General features: G+C 38.5%; 3 protein-coding genes across 8 annotated transcripts in view; 1 reads left to right on the forward strand and 2 right to left on the reverse strand.

The window, feature by feature from the left end:
- The window catches only part of rasef (RAS and EF-hand domain containing), an 18254-nt gene extending 17489 nt beyond the window's left edge, over positions 1 to 765 (forward strand). For 2 of the 3 annotated variants that reach the window (XM_027167247.2, XM_027167248.2), the window contains exon 17: positions 1 to 764. This exon is cut by the window's left edge and continues 660 nt beyond it. The gene's annotated coding sequence lies outside the window, so the exon portion shown is untranslated. The other variant, XM_027167249.2, reaches the window with a different exon arrangement.
- A 1461-nt stretch (positions 766 to 2226) lies between these two features.
- The window catches only part of frmd3 (FERM domain containing 3), a 44120-nt gene continuing 29997 nt past the window's right edge, over positions 2227 to 16349 (reverse strand). For all 4 annotated transcript variants that reach the window (XM_027167251.2, XM_027167254.2, XM_027167250.2 and 1 more), the window contains exons 13-14: positions 12513 to 12637; positions 2227 to 7631 (exon numbers count right to left, since the gene is read on the reverse strand). In XM_027167251.2, the coding sequence (XP_027023052.2) occupies positions 6979 to 7631; positions 12513 to 12637 (778 nt within the window). In that variant the 3' untranslated portion in view covers positions 2227 to 6978. The remainder of the gene's footprint in view (positions 7632 to 12512; positions 12638 to 16349) is intronic.
- Positions 7638 to 12502, reverse strand: LOC113656168. The gene has a single exon (XM_027167255.2). It carries the CDS (start codon positions 10305 to 10307, stop codon positions 9225 to 9227), a length of 1083 nt encoding a protein of 360 aa, XP_027023056.2. The 5' UTR covers positions 10308 to 12502; the 3' UTR covers positions 7638 to 9224.

The raw sequence follows: 16349 nt of genomic DNA on the forward strand, positions 1-16349 counted from the left end.
ATTCATGCTTTACAAAATACAACGGTTTCATTATTACATTTTATTGAGTTCAGACACTATTGTATAATATTTGATTCACTGATATGTTAGATACAGTAAATGTTGTTATAAACAAACTTTAACGTAATGACCGATGATGAATTTTATTTAAGTTGATCATCAGTTCAAACTAGCTACAGTCCACAAATGACCAAAAACACAAATTCACAGAGTGTGAGTATGAGGTTATAATGTTAAATAAACACTTGTAAGATTTTTAAAACCAAATTCTTACTAAAAATCAATACACCAAAAATCGGGGTATTGCATTTATATTAAGATATGTTTATTATGTTTGATTAACAGTTTAACTTACCAAAGAAAATCGCTGCCGGTGTACATTCAGAGCCAAACTTCAACTCTATAATAACTTTTAAACGTAAAAAAAGTACCGGCCAGCTTTACATTGTGCAACTTTACATTGTGCAAAAATTGTGTTTATCAGTACATTCCACAGAACTTTTTCATATATAGCACATTAGAAATTCTTATATATTATAACTATGTACTTAAACTCTGCGTCTTACAAACTTTGGAATTCCTTTTATACCTAATTGCATAAATTGTATTGAATTCTTTCTTTTTTTTTTTTTTTTTAAATTGCATCATTAAATTAAAAATCCAAACTTTTCGTTTAAACAAACGTATACTGTATTTAGCCATTGTTCAAATTGAATTATTGTAGTTTTTGATTTCAGATGCACTATTTTCTAAAGATATTATTATTAAACGAATTATCCTAAAGCCTTGTATTGTTTTTTTATTTCATAAACCAAAATTAATGAACCTGGTTCATGTTAGTGTTTTACTTATATAGCCACAAATGCGTCCGATAACGTGTGCTGTTTCTGTTGTGTAACACGGAAAACTACTCAGCAGACAAACGTTTCGATTTGGGAATTTTATTGTGGCAATACTAACATATAAAACATAACTGAACACAAAAACAATCAAAACTGACATTACAAACTTCATAAGGCTTTGAGTCCCAGTTTTCCACAAACTGGGTTTTTTTTTTTAATCTTGGTTTTCCCAGAGTTGCATCGTAGAACAGACCAAAAGACCAAAAGTAAAAATGTGTAGAAGTGTTTCGTTAGCCATGCAAAGATAATTTGTATTTTCAATCACATCTGGCAAATTAGGGAAAATAAGTAAGCAAAAAACGAAAAAAGGAAAAAAAAATTTTTTTGCATATACCGACACAGTAAAGATGTTTTTTAAAGTTGCATATTTTCATTTATCACACTCTGATTTATGAATGATCCAATGGGAAATGTGTTGCTTTACATGCAAGGCCAATTAGTCTATTTGTTTGACCTGCATCATTGTAACTGTGATACAAAAGTGAAGAGAAATGTCAATGAAAAGCAGCTTGGGCTCATTAAAAAAAATAGTGATGCAATTGTAAAACAATTCAGAATGTGAATTTCATCCAGTTTGATCCAATTCTTTCAGACCTCTCTGCAGAAAATCTCGACAAGGTTCTTTTTTCATTCATTTAAAATTCTTACACAATTTCTGTACAAACAAACATTTCTCTTCCCCTCATTTTAAAGGAAGGTTTATCGGTTAAATATCCGATGTATTGTAAAACGGATGTTTTGTGTAGAATTCGAGACTTTGTTTAGTTGAATATTAACATGTAAATCGTGTATGAAATGTTACATGGACCAATACGCCACTTCCAATCCCGACACATCGAATTATTGACCGTATCCTTAATGCATATTCATCTCAGTCAAACATCGCATTTTATTTGATCTAATTTGGTCAATTCTGTTAAAAATAACTAATTAGTGCTTAGGTTTAGAAATATTTTACCTTGAAATATACTGTGGGTTAGATTTTGTTCATTGTTTCATTTCATCGTTTTTTTTTTAATCTAATTCCGTCTAGAAAAGGACACCCCAAAATGTGGTTGTGCCTTCGTGTAATAAGAGGTTATATGAGCAACAAATAAGCAAAATGAAAAACTGATGTGTTTCGCATGTTTGTTTATGGGTCCATATTTCACTAGTATTTATTGGCGGTAATAATGAGTGACAAGAAGAGCTTTTTCTACACTACAACCTCAAGAAGCATTAGCATTTTTTGACATCTCAGTCAGCTAAGCATGTCTAGAGTTTATTTTTTTTGTTCTACTAGACAGAATCGTTTTTGTGTATACGGAATGCGTGTATGGTTTTCATTACAGAAGGAGTGGACAAATCAGTACTGGACTTTACTTCTATATATCTAGTTGCCTGAAGGACAAATAGAGAACCAGAGGGGAATAAATTGCTTTTTATTGTTTTTCATAAAGCAAAAGCTTTCATTTGGTATGTATGTATGTATGTATGTAATGTATGTATGTAATGTATGTATGTATGTATAACTTCGCCAGTTAAAAATGTGGGTAAATATTGGTGTGTTTTAGAAACCTAGTCTCCTGGGCACAACAGTCTTGGGTTACACAGAATGATGCAAATGGAAAAGAAAGAAAAAGAAAAAGATCTAGCAATTATGTGATCAGAAACAACTTGATGAGAAAAACCAGAGGCCAGACTGAATGTAGCTGAATGGAAGGCTGTGGTATTATTAAGGTATAATTAACCTTGGTGAGAAGAAAAACATCTCAGAATGTGCAGCATGTTGAAAACAACCGTCATATAGTCTTCGTGCTAGAGCAATACACGATCGCCTCATGGTTTGCAGTAACTGAAGGTGTACGCAGCAGCTCCTGGCTGAAACATTGGCTAATGAATCGCTGACTTTTTGTTGAGGTCTCAACCAAGAAGGGATTATATGAAGAATAATAACTACAAACCTCTTCATTTCTCTTAGTGCGTATTAATGAACTGTACTTAGCAAACTATTTTCCCTTTCTTTATTACACTGTGTTAGCTACCACTTTTTATCCTAGCAGTTGGTCCAGGCAACAAAAAACTCTACTACTTGCCCAGTGGGTTAGTTAATGTATATATGATTTGTCCACCCGTGTGGAAAACATGTGTTTTAGCATATAGCTACAGCATAAACATTAGCTTTAGCCCTAAGCTGTCTGGTTTTGCTGGTCATAAGGTTAGGGTTTAATGCACAAAAACACAAGCATTGTATCGACTACCTACATTACTACTGCTACTATGTGTGTTTTTTTGTAATTTTCTTTTTGTTTTGTTTTTTTAACAAGAATGCAGAGCAGCAATCATACGATCATGACTGAGGCTTTAAGCATCACATGATTTAAGAGAATCTTTTCCTAAAACTGGAAACAAACGTCTGAGATCGTCTCATCCGAGTTCAATCCCAAATGGAAAGACTGACAATTTGAGGTACAATAAGATCCACTTCTACAATGTACAAATGCCATGCAAATACTTACAATGATGATTACACAAGATCTGAGACACGTTCAATGATAATGGTGTGTATTTTGTTCACAGTATTTACAGACAGATGCATGCGGTCAACTCAGTAGATCGATACACGACTAGCAAAATGAAGGTGTTTGAACGCAAGCACATGAATTCAGGAACGACCATCTATAGTCACAGTAATTTATGCTGGAGAACTGGTCATTTACACTTATAGTGACGATAAATATGACGTGATATGCAGAATGCTCAAAGTATTTCTATGTACATGTACGTAATGGCTTATCCATCACCGATGAGCTGTAAATGACATAGGCATGAATACGATAGGTGTATGTGCATGTTTAGGTATGCTGCAATAAAGTATACACTAGGCTGTGTGCAGATCCTTCAGTAAGTCTCGTGCGGTCCTGAGAATGCCGTTCAGCGCTATACGTTTCACACGTACACGTGATCACTTCTCTATCGCATGATAGTATGTTGCCATATGTCTATAGCCCTTGTGCTACTCTCTCCTCTATTTTTGAATCACTTTACATTAAGGTTTCCAACGTTTGAATGACTAACTGAAATATTTATACATTAATCTTTTATTTTAAGGATAAACTGTCTTCTGGAGCAAAATGTACTGGAGTGTTTGAGACCAAGATGTTTAGCCAGTTTGAACTGGATAGATATAAACAGGAGTGGACAAATCAGTACTCAGGGCACTCAGGATAAACACATATCAGGTCTGGGTTATTCTTTTACTTATTTCGAGCTTTAAATTGTCTTCAATTGGCAGATGGTTTTACTAGCAAAATGAGACCATATTCAAGGAATTTCCAGCTGCTACTGTATTTTCCACATTTTCTGCATTGTGCCGCACCACACACACATCGGACAATCCGGTTAATAGTAGAATCATTTCTACATCTTTTCTAAAGTTTAGGAACAATGTCATCAGTTAAGACAAAAAACATGCAAGCCAGATAGCAAGCTGTGACAAATGAAGCCAGCCAAATTACAGACGCTCATGATTGGCTAGTGTCGATGTGATTGACAGGGAAGTGAAAGCAATTCCACCCAGAGAATATTGTTGAACTTGATCTTTGTCAAGCTTTCATCAAAAAATCGGATAGATATTATGTACCACACAAACTATCTAATTATATTACATCAGCCACCACTTTTTAGTCAGCTATAAATCATACAGTGATGCTTTTACTTGAACAAATGAATTCATGATTTGTCCACCCCTGTATTTCAGTCTGATGGTTTTTTTTTCTAATGTATAGTGATCCATCTTTGAACTAATTCTACCTCCTACATACACCTTAAAGGCATATGGACTGGCTTTGACCTCTTGTAACCTGATATTTATTTTGTCCCGTACAAACTCATTCATTTCATTCTTCACCATGCAATATCTTCTAATGACATCAGATAATCTGAATTTTTTTTTTTTTTTTTTAACATATTGTGCTGTTTTGTATAAGAAAAGTCCACAGCAAATCACATAATAGTCAGAAAAATATTTCACTTCTCTTCCACTGCCTTGCCTGATTAGGTCTATTTAAATAAAATAGCTCAGTCCTTTTTTTTCCCCTTTTTTTTCTTTTGCTGAAAAATAGCAGTAAAGTTACGTTTGACATAAAAATGTATAAAATGTCTAAAAACAGATTTGAAGTTTTATCACATCTCATTTGTCCTTACTGTAGAATGAAGAATTGAAATGCTGTGGCTTTGAGGAACAAGGAAGGGAAGGTTTGTCTCAGGCTTGTCTCGAGAGTCTGTTATGAGCAAAGCTGTTGATTATTACAGTAACTTAAAAGAGCGAACCGAATGATCCGATCCGAGGGTCGGTGTGTTTGCTACAGAAGAGTAATTAACTGCATATGAAATGTGCTAATTCATCCTAAGATGGATTTTTATACTAGTAGCTACTGGTTTAATTAGAACATCTGAGGTTTAATTAACAGGATCCTGCCGTGCTGAGATGATCAGAATGCATGAGACAATGATCTTCTTTGACAACACGAAATAAGAGATGCACCAATCCAATACTGAGTATCTGTATCAGGCTGATATTGGAGCTGAACCATTTTCCAGCTCGGTTACTGATGGAAACGTGTGAATCTGTGGACACTTTTTCGGCTCGTATAAATCAACGGGACGGTAAATCAAATGAGATGATATACATGGTGTACGGAATAATGAACGCCAAAAGGCTAAAATGCAACGAGTGTCAGTGTGTGTACCGTAACTAGGCAACAGTGATCTCTTCTGTTACATGACATGTCAGTGTGTCTCTGTATTTGCATACCCTTTTGTTGCACAAATGAGTATAGTATAAGTATAGTTTATAGTATGAGTATTTAATTAAGATTAAGATGCCGCATGATTCTTAAAATTTGAAAAATTACCCAAGAAATTCTCTCCAAGCTGCCCCCCTGTGCCAATCCTACCCCAAATCAAAACCCCACACACTTTTAATTCCACTTTTTGTTAAAAACCATTCAAACAACATCCAAAAGGTTTTAGATGTATTTAAAATTGCACAACCTTCACGATGTTCTTAGTTCTGTGCACATAAATTCGGTGCATACAATTATCATCCTCCAGGTTTATTATTTTCCAATAACAGCATTTCACGCCACATTCTATTCCTTTTATACCGAAGCAGTTTGCAAATGATCACCATCTTTTATTTCATTTCTGTTTAGAGTTAGTTCCAAGTCACTTCCCGTTATCGCTTACGTTCTAGCAGCTGTAAACTTCATTAACCTCTCTTTTTTTTTTTTTGCTCTTTTCACTACAGTAAGAACAAATATGTAGCTTGTCATTTTACTGCCAAACCCTCCATCCTGAAGACACTTAAAGTTACAGCCTAAACTCACACTGTGACAAAGAGCTGACAGCGGAGCCTCCTTCTGTACAATTTCAATAAATGTCTCATCACAGAAAACTTTACTAAATCAACACACACATTTTTATCCATTTATGTGGATTAAATTACCTGTAACTATAAACTACTATACTAAACAATTAGAACCTGGGGTTTGCCTTCCAGATGAACAACTGCTGTTTTTATATACAGCTTCTGACCAATCGGGATTGAGAATTTATCAGAGTATAAAAAAAAGGTATTTCAGCATCTCATATACTATAATATCAGTATCTAATCAATATCAGCAAGAATTACAGCTCGGATATCAGTATTGGATTGATGATGAAATGAAGAAATGTAATTGGTGCATCCCTTCTTGAAGCGTTCTGCAGGCATATTAGCTGCTGGTTTCTTTTTTTATTTTTTTATTGTTAGTTCTTTTTTAGCTACAGTTCTATTCTACTCATTCACTGCTACCTCAAAAACTCTGCAACTTGCCTGGAACGTGTTTGAGTTGCAGCTCGGCACTTGCAGCTCCTCTACTATTCATGGCTTTGCATACAGTTACAGTTGAGGGTGAATCCAGCCTGAGGGTCCAAGTTAAATAAATAAACAGCATGATGTACGAGAGCAAACCTTCCTTCCTGATCAGCATGTCCCAATAGTTCATCCCTGCTGATAGAGGGCCTTGCAGCCATATACTCTTAGATGTAAGCATCAGTCTCCCCACAGTTTCTCTGTCAGGAGCTCGAGTTTGTAGCAGAGCCAGCGGCGCAGCGGGCAGTAGTACTCATAGTGGAACTGCTCAAACTCGGGCGTCTCTCGGATGTCCTGTAGGAATGAAACGTCCAGGTCGGATTCCAGCAGAACCAGCAAGAAAACCAATAGGAAAAGGAGCAGGACTGAAGCCACGGCTATGAGCCGGGCAGCACTGTGGAGGAATGCCTGGATCGGTGGCTTGCCATTTGATTGGCTACACAGTGACTGACGGGCAACCTCTCGGGTCAGTTCTTCCTGCCGCTCAGCCCAAAGCTTTGCCTGCATTTCTGGACTGGCATGGAGCTCCTTCAGCAAGCGCCCAGGGCTTTGGTACAGGAAGTCCACACAACCCTGTGTTTCCTCAACCGGCGTGGGCATCATGCTTGAACACGGGCTGTACACTGTATCTGAGATGGCGTGAGACCCGTCTTCATCATCCTCCTCCATCTCCTGCTTGCTCCACTCTCCCTCCAGTCCATTGGTAGAAATGGATGATTCTTTCTGTCCTGTCTCTTGGGCTTCGTACTCCGTGTCCTCCAGGTCAGGGTCTTCCGGCAGCATGGATGGCTTTATCGGGGACAAGTGAACCGAGTCTTGCAAAACCAGGAGACCTACAGAAGAACAGAAATACATCACTGACAACAACAAAAACTTATCAGCAGTAACATAATGACCATTTTTATCAGAGCAAATACACGAGTCTAAAATGCATGAAATGATGATAAGACAATCAATTTACAAAAATAATGATGTGTAAACTATGTGTACAGATATGCACATAATGAGTTGTGAAGTCCTTCCAGGACGTCAAGATTTTACGACTGCAAAAATGCTCACAATTAATCAAGCAAAGTCCACAATATTTGGAGGAGCTTGCACTTTATCAAGATGTTTTAACACTCACGTTCAATCCGAGCCATCTTCGATTCATGTGCTTTGAACAGGAGTACAGCAATCACACAAAATAATTACATACAGTACAGTATGTGTCTTCACTGGTAGGAGTTTAAAAGAAAAATGAAAAAGCTGCAGTAAAATCAACCATTTTTGGATGCGACACAATCACAAAAACGGTTATATTATGTGGAAACCTTGCTAGTGGATGGCAATCTTGACAATTTTGGAGAAAATGGGGTCAAAACTGATTACAAATGAATTAAAGAATAATTCATAGGTAATTCATCTTAAAACTGAAAGATGTAAACACAATGTGTATGTGTGTGCGAGAAACAAGGCTTTAGCTTGTACCCTCTGGGTAACACCAGTGTAAAAATAGACCCAGCTGTCGGGCAAGTGCGGATTAAAACAAGTCTCCTGACTAAGTCATCAGTGACATCATCACCACAACGACTTCTCTCTCTCTCATACACACCATGTTATTGTTCCGGGAACCATATTTCAAAATTTTATACGGTAAGAGATATAGTATAAGAAAATGACATAATAGCATTACTCTTTTAACGTATTTAAAATATCCAATCATCTGTCTTACTGTATAAATGAAAGAAATATCGCTTTAAGGCTTAAGAGGATATAATAAACTGTAAGTCATTATAAGAAGATCGTAGTGTTTCATCTGCATTTGAGAGCTTAAAGAGCAAATGTAATATCAATCCCACTAAATGGGGTCATTCTCACTGTAACGTTGCATTACAGAGAAGTCAAGATCGGAACACAAGAGAGAACCTGTCACCATAGCGACACAAACCAGGAAAGACATACACATATTTGAACACAGCAGGAGGAGGAGAGTCAGCAGTCCATCGCTGATTGGTGTCATGGCAACAGTAAGAGTCAACAAAGACCAAGTGTGTGTGGGCGACTTTCTGCGAGGACATGAATGGGCCATTAAAGAAAAGGAACAGCTGCCGTTCAGTCGGTTTTTCGGCAAAGGCAATTCAAGGGTTGACATTGGCGTCTTTCTTTTGCCCACTTGCTAACTATTATTTAAGAAGTCTGAAGAGAGAGATTATGACTAGGCACTTGCTTAGCACTGGAAAAGCACTAAAACGTCTTGTACTTCTAAAACTCATCAATCCAAAACCCCCATATTTGCTGTAACCTTTCATAGACCATACATTTTTGATACATTTTTGTAACTACTTTACTAACTTTACAATGGTATCATGTTCACGCTGCACCTAAAGAAAACAAATAATACCCGAGTAGGAGTTTATTTCCAAGCTAATAGAAATCAACACTGATCACACCAGTAAGAGATTGTCTTCCTCATGATCATCATATGCTTCCTTACCACTTCCTGTGATTCGTTCCCCATGGCCGAGCAGCCTCACATACACATCCCGAGTCGTGTGATTGGCCATGTGCAGCCTCAGGTTGTGCCGTGTGATGATCCTCACCTGGCAGCGCAGGGTATCAAACCGTTCCTGGGCATTCAAATTCCCCTTCACATCCACCCTGTCCTCATGGACCATGTCATGAGCCTCCTTCAAATCTACACCATTCTCATTTATGTTAATGTTCACACTGCACTTCAGAACCTCATCTAGAGTATTGTCCACGTCAACACCATCTTCCATCCTGTTTTGTACCATATCCATGGCTACAGCATCCTCTAGAACGTCATCTATAACCTTTTCCATATTTACAGTGCCATAAATCTTATCCACATTGACATTCTTCTTTAGAAAATTGTCTTCCACTAGGTGATGCACATCGCCCTTCAGAACCTTGTCTTGAAACTTGCCTATCTCCACACCACCTTTCAGAAATTTGTCTTGAAGCTTGTCTGCATTCATTCTGCACTCCAGAACTCTGCACTGAACTTTGTCCATGTCCAGACCCCCCTCCAAATACTTGTCAACTTCAACACCACTCATGAAAAACTTGTCTTCAACTTTGTTCACATCTATTCCACCATCCAAAACTTTGTATTGAACCTCCATATCCATACTATCCTCCAGAATATTGCCATGAATTGCATCATCTTTGTCAGAACCACCCTCTAGAACCACAGTATAGACCTTGACAACATCCATATTGCCATCCAGAACCTCATTTTGAACCATGCCCATGATATTACTTGACATCTCATGTTGAAATTGATCCACTCCCACCCCTTTAAGAATTTGAGCTTTGCCCATGTAAACACTGTTCTCCAGTACCTTAGTCTGATCCTCCCCAAAATCTAGAGTACCCTCCAGAACCTTGCCCTCGTCCACTCCTCTTTGTAGAACCTTGTAGGTCTCCACATCTCCCAAAAAAACCTTGTCTGGAACCTCTGTGCAGTCCAATCCCTCTTTCCTTTCCACTACCTGCTCCTCCATTACCACACTGTGGTCGCTCCCTCTCAATCCTGAGCTTCTTGTTTGGTGCAATACTGGCTGTGATGAACTTGTACAGAATTTAGCGTTGTTATACACATTCAGATCCACACACACACCAACACCTTTTATACCAGAGTCCAACTGAACTCTGCTTGCCACTGAATGGCTGAGATGTCAACAGTGTTGACAAAGACGGGGCATTAGAGACTGGATCATCCCAAATGCAGGATGGGCTATTTTTACAACGTTATCCATAGCACATGGCAGTGCAAATCTTAGAAGCTGATTATGGTGATGAGAAACACTCAAGGATTGCTGTTAGACATTGCATGCCTACAGACAGTAAAAGGCCATGGTAAAAGATAAAGCAGTTTGGGGGTTGGGGGTGAAATGGGTCAAAACTTATAAATAAAGCCATCAAGAGTCATAAATGTCTGCCATTTGAGAGTATTAGATTATTGGTTTTGGACAAATCATTAAAACGATGCATTATCAATCATTAATAAGGCAATGTGAGGCATTACTCTGTGGGGCAAAAGGAAGGAGAATCTCCGCTCATCATACGTATTGCTGGAGATAAGCTAACTTAAATAGAAACGTTGTTCGTTTTTTTTCTGATGACTTCTGACAACCTTGCTGTTGGACATATCCCAAACTCAATTGGTGTCATGTTTGTATTTTGACTTGCCATGTCTGCAACTAGGTTTAGAGGTATTAAAACTGTGGGGGTGGAACTGAGGTGTGGGGTGAGATGGAAAAATACCAAAAATAAATAACTTTTCTGCATTTTGCGTGGAGGGGGTTGATGGGGCAATTGTGTCTCATGGGGAAAAAGTTTGAATACGTCTGCCATAGTTTATTATAGACTGCTGTTCAGTCCATCTTGGCTAAAGCAAATATACTTGATTTGAATGGAAACAACATCCTAGTTTAATTTAATAATCCTATTCTTTACAGAAATATTCCTGATGCATGCATTTTTTTAATTTAAAAACTCCTAAATTATCAAGCCCAGCCCCTTTGCTGTTTTATGATACAATATATTAGCAAAGTATACAGTTCTTCATGCACCTAAAGAAGTTAAGCCACCACTGGCACTTTTATGTTCAGCTGGCTCAATGTGAAGCAATTCTTTACTCTGGTGTCTGTGTTTCAAAGGTCTAAAGGGAATATGATCTAATATATCAAGCCTAGTAAGCCGCAAATGCTGCAGGGGCCTTAAGATCCCAGGACATACCCTCTGTCCTTATTCTTTCTTTCACTCACATACTGTATACAGATAAAGTGACATGGTAGGCAGCTTGGATTAAATAACCTATTTTGTAAAGGACACAAATTCTTGGGGAGTGTTGAGGGCATGCTGTGAAACCACAGACCTATAATAAAAACTGTGTGTGTGTGTGTGTGTGTGTGTGTGTCAGTGTGCTTTTATACTCTGATTATGATTATGATTATTCCTCTTATTCCACAGCAATGGAATTAATTAGATTCAAGAATTTAACAGCACTGTGCTATTATAAATAAGTGGCCAAAACAGGAGCAGCAATGTTAATAATTAGTGGTGAAGGGCAAAGATAATGATGGCGCAACTGATACTGTATTTAGGGTTATTTTTAGAGAATGTATAGAAATATTCTGTTTGATATTCAGCTATTCTGTAGTTCAAGTCCTTCTACAACTCATTTGTATTTCTGCATATTACATCCTGAAAAACAACAACAACTGAATTACATATATCATATCATGTCATATACAGTATATGTTTCTCCAGCTTTGCAGCACCCTAAAAAGAACAAAAGCTCCAGACTCGAGCTATATTCAGAAACTCATGAGCCCAGTTATAAGAAGTGTGAACGCTGGTTATGCTGCTTTCACGTGTGCCAGATCAAGCAGCTTGAAATGAGCATGTAGACACTTTCATGCACCCTTAGACGCTGTGCAAGCCTGAACACAGCTCTATTAATCAGAGCTAACACTCCGTCCCTTCAGATAATCAGGTGCATATTTTTAACCCTCTGATTGGACTGATTGGCCTCTCTGCAGAGACCGGGACATCAGCTGCTCAATTTCAACTGAGCACATGAGAACAGAGCATCTCCCACCTGTCAGCAGTCAACATTCAATGTGTATGTGTGTGTGTGTGTGTGTGTGTGTGTGTGTGTGTGTGTGTGTGTGTGTGTGTGTGTGTGTGTGTGTGTGTGTTACCGTGGTCGGCTGAGGCCTCCCTGTATTCCCTGTTTGAGCTGAGTGCCGGAAGCAGAGGTTCCATATTCATTATGAGGTGTTTATGGCTGAGCGAGATAAAGCTTCTGCTCTGACCCAGTTGACACCTAAAGCACAATAAGACCAATAGAAAAAAAGGTTTAGAGGAAACTATACAATGTGTTACTCGCAAATTGAATGTGTTTAAGAAGCCCTGAACAGAGACAGTCAGCTTGATCAGAAATATCCATCCTGGTTCAAAAAAATCCAGTTCCATCATCTACTTGAAAGGTGATTCCACATTCGTTTTTAAGCAGGTTTGATACAACGTTTTGTCAGTTTGGATTCAATCATAATGTTGTACAGTTCATTGCAGTAATAAAGCAACTTGACTCTTGATTTGACACAGCTGCTCAGGTGTTTATTGTGATTCTAAAGAGTTTTATGATTATTCAGCCATACATACCCCTCAAACATCCCTCGCTTTATTTAACTACTGTATGTGTAGTGTAAAATCCTCCATATGTCTATCCATGCTCTGAACTGCTTATCCTACACAGGGTTGCAGTAAACCTGGATCTCAGGGGACACTTGATAGTCCACACACTATGAACAATTTAGAGCTGCCAAACAGCCTACCACAAATGTCTTTGGACTGGTGAAAAAAAACAGAGTATCCAGAGGAATCCCCTGAAGCACAGAGAGAACCTGCAAACTCCATGCACACAAACCCCAACCCCAGAGGTGTGATGCAAGCATGCTAACCGCTAAGCCACTGTGCCTCATAGCCAATCAACCTAAAGTATCCATTTTGGTCTCAATCATTCCGGTTTATCATTCTTGGAGAACCCTAGAGTTGTTTTTTTTTGTTGTTGTTTTTTTTGCAGAAATGTACAACAAAGGGTTTTCTTTTTTTAAGTACGGTGGCCGAGAAGTGCAAAACACATTAACAAATCCGAGAACAAATTAACAATTCCGAAAACACATTAACAAATCCGAAAACACAACGACAAGTCAGACAACCCGGGTGAGGTAGGTATATTTTGTGAATGGAAACTTACCGATCATCGGACGAGACACCTGTCATTCACCTGTATATCTTGAATGACAGGTCTCTTGTCCAATGATCGGTGAGTTTCCTTTCACAAACTACACCTACTGTACCTTTTCCGGGTTGTCTGAGTCGTTGCACAAAACACATTAACAAATCCGAAAACACATCGACAATTCCGACAACCCGGAAGAGGTTGGTATAGTTTGTAATTGGAACACTTACTGATCATTGGACAAGACACCTGTCACTCAAGGTATACATGAAGCTCAACAGTCTGCCACAAGGAAAAGTTGGAATGGATGGATAGAATGGATTACTGTGGATTAATTCTGTTATTTTCTTATATTTAAACAGAGAACTTTACACATCAAACATAAGATTCCATACCTGTATATCTTGAGTGACAGGTGTCTCGTCCGATGATCGGTAAGTTTCCATTCACGAACGATACCTACCGTTTCCGGGTTGTCTGAATTGTCGTTGTGTTTTCGGATTTGTTAATTTGTTAATGTGTTTTGCACTTCTCGGCCACCGTATTTAAGGTTCCAATAAAACATTTTTAGGAAGTTGTACTTCTTATCTATAGACATGTAGTTTAGAACCCTGAGGTACCCCTTTGTCTTAAGCATATGGTGAGCAAAACCATGGCATGATTTCAAATTTCACTTACATTTGAATGAAAATAAAATTAAAATATCAGAAAATCAGACATCCGATATAAACAGGTGGACAAAATTGTTGGTACCCTTCGGTCAATGTAAGAAAAACACAATGGTCACAGAAAAAACTTTAATCTGACAAAAGTAATAATAAATAAATATTCTATGAATGTTAACCAATGAAAGTCAGACATTGCTTTTCAACCATGCTTCAAAGAAATTATTTAAAAAAATAAACTCCTGGAACAGGCCTAGACAAAAACGATGGTACCCCTAACTTAATATTTTGTTGCACAACCTTTTGAGGCAATCACTGCAATCAGACGATTCCTATAACTGTCAATGAGACTTCTGCACCTCTCAGCAGGTATTTTGGCCCACTCCTCATGGGCAAACTGCTTGTTCTTTCCGGTTTGAAGGGTGTCTTTTCCAGACGGCATGTTTCAGCTCCTTCCAAAGATGCTCAATAGGATTGACGTCAGGGCTCATAGAAGGCCACTTTAGAATTGTCCAATGTTTTCCTCTTAACCATTCTTGGGTGTTTTTAGCTGTGTGTTTTGGTTCATTGTCCTGTTGCAAGACCAATGACCTGTGACTGAGACCAAGCTTTCTGACACTAGCCAGCACATTTCTCTCTAGAATCCCTTGATAGTCTTCAGATTTCATTGTTCCCTGCACAGATTCAAGACACCCTGTGCCAGATGCAGCAAAGCAGCCCCAGAACATAACAGAGCCTCCTCCATGTTTCACAGTAGGGACAGCGGTCTTTTCTTGATATGCTTCATTTTTCCGTCTGTGAACATAGAGCTGATGTGCCTTTGAAAAAAATTCAATTTTTGTCTCATCTGTCCATAGGACATTCTCCCAGAAGCCTTGTGGCTTGTCAACATGTAGTTTGGCATATTCCAGTCTAGCTTTTTTATGATTTGTGTCCTCCTTGGTCGTCTCCCATGTAGTCCACTTTGGCTCAAACAACGACGGAAGAGGCGATCTGACACTGATGTTCCTTGAGCATGAAGTTCACCTTGGAACTCTTTAGAAGTCTTTCTGGGCTCCTTGTTGCCATTCGGATTATCCGTCTCTTTGTTTTTTCATCAATTTTCCTCCTGCGGCCACGTCCAGGGACGTTGGCTACAGTCCCATGGATCTTAAATTTCTGAATAATATGTGCAACTGTAGTCACAGGAACATCTAGCTGCTTGGAGATGGTCTTATAGCCTTTATCATTCTTGTCCATAATTTTCTTTCTAATCTCCTGAGACAACTCTTTCCTTCGCTTCCTTTGGTCCATGTTGAGTGTGGTACACACCGTATCACCAGACAGCACAGTGACTACCTGGAGCCCTATATATAGGCCCAATGACTAATTACATGATTGCCGACACCTGTGATGCTAATTATTGGACACACCTTGAATTAAAATGTCCCTTTGGTAGGGCAGTCCATGGCCTAATGGTTAGAGAGTCTGACTCGTAACCCGAAGGTTGTGGGTTCGAGTCTCGGGTCGGCCACGATTGAGGTACCCTTGAGCAAGGCACCGAACCCCGTAACTGCTCCCCGGGCGCCGCAGCATAAATGGCTGCCCACTGCTCCGGGTGTGTGTTCACGGTGTGTGTGTTCACTGCTGTGTGTGTGCACTTTGGATGGGTTAAATGCAGAGAACAAATTCTGAGTATGGGTCACCGTACTTAGCCGTATGTCACTTCACTTCACATTTCACATTATTTTCAGTCTTTTCTAGGGGTTCTATCATTTTTGTCTAGGCCTGTTCCATGAGTTTATTTTTTATAAATAATTCCGTTGAAGCATGGTTGAAAAGCAATGTCTGAATTTCATTGGTTAACATTCATAAAATTTTTATTTATTATTACTTTTGTTAGATTAAAGTATTTTCTGTGACCATTGTGAGTTTTTCTTTCATTGACCGAAGGGTACCAACAATTTTGTCCACGTGTGTACATGACACAAGATTCCTAGAAGGTTCCAAGTAGAATTCCTTTAATATACTCTTAAACATCCATAGTAGTCCCAAGGAGTCCTTCTGTAAAGTGTGCAGCAACTACTAAAACACTGTTTGTAACAGTTCAGTGCGACAAACTTAGGAAATCAAATAATACTCATCCAAAA

Source organism: Tachysurus fulvidraco, chromosome 14 (genome assembly GCF_022655615.1).
Source record: "Tachysurus fulvidraco isolate hzauxx_2018 chromosome 14, HZAU_PFXX_2.0, whole genome shotgun sequence".
NCBI lineage: Eukaryota > Metazoa > Chordata > Actinopteri > Siluriformes > Bagridae > Tachysurus > Tachysurus fulvidraco.